Source organism: Thunnus thynnus, chromosome 6, assembly GCF_963924715.1.
Source record: "Thunnus thynnus chromosome 6, fThuThy2.1, whole genome shotgun sequence".
NCBI classification, from domain to species: Eukaryota; Metazoa; Chordata; class Actinopteri; order Scombriformes; family Scombridae; genus Thunnus; species Thunnus thynnus.
Window position 1 is genome coordinate 9,265,402 of NC_089522.1, and position 5,539 is coordinate 9,270,940.

Genomic DNA, 5,539 nt, shown 5'->3' on the forward strand with positions numbered 1-5,539 from the left:
GGGGCTGCACTGAAATACAGTTAAATCTCTTAATGGAGGAAATTTGGAACAGTGAATCTTCCCAGAAAAACTAACTCGCCTGTCAAAATCTCTCTAAGATTAAAGTGCTGAATTAATCCAAGAGGTCACACACAGACACTCCAAATAGCATCCACTATCCAACACAGACGCAATGGTTGCTGGATTGAATAACCTTTTTCTGTAAATAAATAGAATGTCAGTAATGTTTTGGTTTATCTTTATGAAATATTAAATTGTGGTTGAAGAGCTGAAAACTGTCTTTTTTTTTCCAAGGCTGAATTTCCAAATCACTGTTAGTCATATTATGCTTTGTGGATTATTTATTGAAAAAATATTACATTCTAAATACAAAAGCATAAACTATTTATGAAGCCATAATAGGACTTTACACTAAATATTCCCATTAAAAACAAGTGCCACTAGATTTTAACATCACTAAGTGACTAACTCTGATGCTCCTTCTCTTGTGCTCGTGGTCTTCGTCGATGTTCTCTTTTTACGTTGTCTGTATAATCCTCTTCATCCTGTATGCACACAAAAAAAACATGACAGATGAAATGCATGACATAACTGTAAACTGATGCCAGCTGTATAACCGAGCTGCTGGTCAGGAGGAGCGTAGAGCACAGGCAGTCAGGATATCTACTGACTCTGTGTCTACGTGGTAATATCACAATCATCAATATTTATCAGACAATACGTTATATTTATACCAACAATATTATATTGAAAATTTGCTGTAGTTTTAATTTGGCTATGACGCATGTCTTTAAGATAAATCTCATTTAAATGAATTTTATCTGCATTTTTATTTGCATTAAATTTGACTCAACCCTCTTTTTGAATAACTGAAATACACCTATTTATCAGCACTGCATTGTGTGTGTATGTGTGTGTGTATGTTTAACTCTGAACTATTTAATCAGGCTAGTTCAGTGAAAGGAAAAGTTGGCAAAGAATACTTTGACCTGAATCTGTCTTGGGGGTCTTAAACCTTCTCCACCTGGGATACAAGTTTGAGAAGTTCAGTCTCATCTTGGGACCCAGTCTAATGAACACATTGATATTCTGCCCCAGTTTTTGTGTCCCAATGGACAGAAAGTGCTTTCGGCCCTGTGTGCTGCTTCCAGGGAGACTCACTGACCCGTGAGGATGATGCATCCAGTAGATCCTTAGTGGGGATTAGACAGCTGGCCTCACCCAGGAAACACATTAGGATGTGAAACACGTCGCTCCAGCGTCCAACAGTCAGCATCAGGACCATCAAACCCCCGAGACGAACCACCACTGTGTTCAGGACAGCCTGGCTGCTGGGCAGACGGTGCTGCTCCTCTGCAGAAACAAGATGCAGCATTGCAGGGAAATATTCAGTAAAAATGTTTATAATGACAGAGCTGTACAGTTGTTAAAATATCATCAAGCTCAAATTGATGATGGATGCGTAAGTGGTCAGACAAAAACAAACTGATGAATAATTTACAACTGTTTTCCTCTGTCCAGATAGAGGTCGATACTATCACACTGTTAAAGGCAGGGGCATTATTGAAGGTCCTGTCCAGATTGATCAGTGTCCAATATGCATTGCACCATAATTTCTTGCGTCAGTTTCCTCACCCTGCATGTGCACCACCAACAGTGTGTAGCAGATAGTCAGTGGTGTCCAAAACCTGAGGGCTTCTGTTGCAGAAAGGAAGTGTTGATTGATGATTGATATAGCAGCTATCACAGCCACAGAGAAGGTAATGAACAGGGTTCTGCACAGCATGGGCAGCAGGCAGCGGCCTGATGTGAGGAGGCTGATGCAGATGCCGCAGTATCGCTGTGAGCTGTGGAGTTTATACAGAGCCATGACATGGTGCAGCAGGCGTGTGGCCTGCTGAGCCAGGAACCAGCTGAGTGCTGCTGCCAGGAGCAGGCACAGCCAACGCTGGGATGCACCCTCGTGGAGAAAGTGCAAACTGCAGCTTAGGGCGCAGCCCAGAGAGAACTGGCTTTGCACTAACAGCTGCTGCAGAAATCTTCCAGACTCCTGGTGAATAGAGAAGCGTAGGAACAGAGCTGATAGGCTGATCAAAACTGATGACGGGCTGTTCGTTATAATCAATTCCATGAGTCATCATGACGGTAAAAAACAGAAAGGAAAGAAAAATGAAAAGTCGCTGCAACATGAGATGGAAATCAGGTGATACAGTTAAGAATTAGGAATATTTTTATCATACTTGGCTTCTTACTGGTCCAGCTGTTATCCATCCAGACACAGCTCGAAGACTAAATTCTAGCACCACAAGAGAGGCCACACGGGAACCCACTACAGCCAGCATCCCAGTCACAAAGAAAAACTGCAGCATCGCAGCAAATCCTCCCTTAGTTCCCCTTTGATGACTGGATGTCCTCTGGCTTGATTCATCTTTATCACTCCAGCTGTTAGATATAGAGAGAAAAAAAACAAGTAACCAATGAATGTTAACTGTTTGGGTCTGAACCAGCACTGAAACATGAATATTTTTATGAGGATGATGAAAACCTATAATCTTGCAAACAGGTTATGTAACTTAACACCAAGTTGATGCTCACATGTAACACAAGGTTATTTCCTCACCTTTCCTCCTTTAAAAGCAAATGTACTCTCATCAGGGAGCACAGCACAGAGATCCCACATGCTCCAACCAGTCCTGCAGGTCAGGTAGCATTTAATTTGTATCACAACCAAGAAACAGCCTGTAGCAAAATTCAAACTCGCAGTCAACTTCTGAGAAGATGAATGGATGAGAAGCTCACCTTGAAGTAAATGATTCAATGGATTTGTATCCAGAGTCAACCACCCCGGTAGGAAGTAGGAAGTCGGAAGAAACGACGTGATAAAGGATAACATAGCACTACCTTTGACTTTAAAGAAGCAAAATCAATTTGAATGTCACAGCTTTTACAAAAAATGATGAAGGTAAATCTAACTTAAGCCATCACACACCATATTTTGTGGTTATTCCAGATCAGTGAACAATAATGTGGAGTATAGCTCAGCCTTTCCGTTGTTTATTTCTGGTGCCTCAGTGTTGAGCTTTGCTCGTCCAGAAGCCTGTTCCAAAGGTCATGTGAGTGTCGGTGGAGCACAGGCCCGCAGCAGTCTGACTTATAACAAGATAATGGAGGTTGTTGCAACATGGGAGAGACTTTACACTATAAAATGATGGGAAGTGTTAGCTGTGCTCTCTAGTGGTTTAAAAGCTACAATGTGAAAAATGCTCTGACAAGCACTTCCTCATTTCATGGATCTGTTTGAAAAATAACGTTTTGCCCAGAGCAATACTTTAAAGTCAAGTCAAGTTTACTTATGTAGCCCAAAATCTCAGAAGGCCTGAGACACACTCATAACTTACACAGGAAATAAAAGAGAGGAACCTTAAGAAAAGCAACATATGAGGGATTCCTCTTTCAGGACAGATTGAAATGCAGGTTTGTACAGAGTAGACAGAAATAGTAGCAGCAGAATTACAATATGGACAAACAGCAGTAAAATATTAAGTAGATAAAAAAATATCAAGTGTAATTAGTGAAACTGAGGTGTTTCAAGCAAAGAATAAGTGTTTGGAGTGAAGTGTGGAGAGGAGTGTTTCTGATGGTAAATTTAAATAAAAAGATTCATTTGATGATAAACATAAGGAAACATGGGCTCATATTATTTCAAGGTATGGGAAGTGTATTAGAGAGGTATGAGGGAAAGATGTAGCAGGTGTTCAGTATCGTAAGCAAATGTCTGCTCTCCATGAGGGGGCACCATGTACAACATTCATGTTAATGAACTGACAGCCATCACCTCCACACGGTGCTGCAGAAGGGCAGCAAAAACAAGATGAATGCTGGCTACAGTCTTCTTCTGGGTACCGTAGGGCTCATGGGTGTCATGCAGTGTGCAGTCTTCAGTTTTAACCCCTTCTTCTTTCACTGATATGTAACCAGTATAAACTATACTGTATATCTGACAGTTTTCCTGTTTGAAATGTGCTAAATGTGACATTTTAAAGTCAATAAGTCATCACCACATTGGCTTTGAGACATTAGTATTCTCGTCTTGTATAGTTATAACAAAATGAGTGCATAGCTGAGGTTGCTGGATTTCTTTACATCTAAAAAACAGAAGAGGGCGCTGCTATTCCAGATCAAACAGACCATTGTTTGTCCTCTGCAGTAGAGCCTAAACAAAATCTTTGAGCAAATGAGTAATTATTGTATTTAACTAAATCACAGTTTCATCCAGGAAACTGAGTATTATGAAAATCTACAACATGTGAGTAGTTTTGCTTTGCAGCCCCCTATCTGCACAGGATGTGTTGCAACTGGAGTCTAACCAAACAACTCAGAGCTTGAATTGTTCTTTATCACTGAGAAGGCGTCATATAAGCAGGATAAAGAGAAAAGCTGGAGGACAACCAATGGACTTACGACTTACAACCTCATTTAACACATAAACTATGGCCAAGGTCTGACACCAAGCAGGAGGCATTTCAGCCTCAGTCACGGCTTTAAACTCTCAGACATACAGGTGAGCACAGCTTGAGTTTCTGAAGCTTTTTTAATCTCATTATTTCAATCATGTGGACTGATTAAACAATGTAAGTACTTGATTGATTATTTGTTGATACTTGATCTAATTCAAGTGAATGGGAAAGTGTGTTCAAACTTGTGACTGGTACTGTCATTTATTTGCACAAAATTGATTTGAACACTTCAGACTTCACTTAAAGTGCTTTATCATGCACAGCCATCAGAGGTGCTGATGATTTTCTTTTACAAAATAATCAAACAGCAGTGAGTTATTAATTAAAAGTCTCAAAATTACTAAATATAACGATGCCATGTTAATCTCTACATTTTTTGTCATTTTTCGTTGTTGTTAAGATGCCTTGTAGTGATTTATGGACACGAGGGTTCTGGCCTTTTTGTTACACACAGACATCCTCACTGAGTCACAGCAGAGTTTATGTGAACAGGCTGAGCAGCGAGGCAGAGAGTGAACAGTGACTCCAGGCAGCTGAGGAGAGAAACGACTTCCCACATGGATCCCAACAGTGCCGGCAGTGTGCAATATAATCGCTGGAATGAGAACAACATCAACATGAATGTAGAGGCCTCACAGTCCACAATGATGAGGTGAGACAAAGGATCCATCCTTGTGGAGGTTTATCAGAGTTCACTAAGACACTCAAGAGACTATGTGGTGGAACCAGGACATAAAATAATGTTAGAATGACTGTTTAACCTGATTCTTCCTCTCTCTCTGTTGCATTCAGGATGTACAACAGACTGTGTGTCAGCAACAGCGGAATTATAGTGAAGGCAGCAGGAGCTTTGGCTGCACTGGTGTCCATCTACATCTTAGGATACGTGACAGGATACTACGTCCATAGGTGCTGATGACGGAGTCCGGCCAGAAGAGGAGAAGCTGTGACATTTCAGATAAACCACAAGTTCAAAAAGAGGGTTTTTAAAAATAAAATGGTCAAAAAGAGCACACTGACAA

General features: G+C 40.7%; 1 protein-coding gene across 3 annotated transcripts; it reads right to left on the reverse strand.

Moving 5' to 3' along the window:
* Window positions 1-318: 318 nt before the first annotated feature.
* On the reverse strand, window positions 319-3,150 carry tmem82 (transmembrane protein 82). 3 transcript variants are annotated; one of them, XM_067591592.1, is made up of 6 exons: window positions 2,800-3,150; window positions 2,621-2,693; window positions 2,253-2,442; window positions 1,636-2,050; window positions 1,166-1,353; window positions 319-545 (listed from the first exon to the last, which is right to left on the reverse strand). In XM_067591592.1, exons 1-6 carry the CDS (start codon window positions 2,891-2,893, stop codon window positions 465-467), a joined length of 1,041 nt encoding a protein of 346 aa, XP_067447693.1. In that variant the 5' UTR covers window positions 2,894-3,150; the 3' UTR covers window positions 319-464. The 3 variants fall into 3 exon arrangements, with proteins under 3 accessions (XP_067447693.1, XP_067447694.1, XP_067447692.1); XM_067591593.1 differs by having other exon boundaries at window positions 320-545; window positions 2,241-2,442; window positions 2,621-2,739; window positions 2,990-3,150; XM_067591591.1 differs by having other exon boundaries at window positions 320-545; window positions 2,241-2,442.
* Between the last annotated feature and the right edge of the window lie 2,389 nt (window positions 3,151-5,539).

What these genes read in the sequence shown, in the direction of transcription:
- tmem82 (XM_067591591.1), bottom strand. Translation starts at nt 2,893, where the DNA reads ATGTTATCCTTTATCACGTCGTTTCTTCCGACTTCCTACTTCCTACCG. An exon ending in TTGCTTTTAAAGGAGGAAAG is followed by an intron (nt 2,443 to 2,620) that starts GTGAGGAAATAA and finishes TATATCTAACAG; the next exon opens with CTGGAGTGATAAAGATGAAT. An exon ending in TGGATGCATCATCCTCACGG is followed by an intron (nt 546 to 1,165) that starts GTCAGTGAGTCT and finishes GTGTGCATACAG; the next exon opens with GATGAAGAGGATTATACAGA.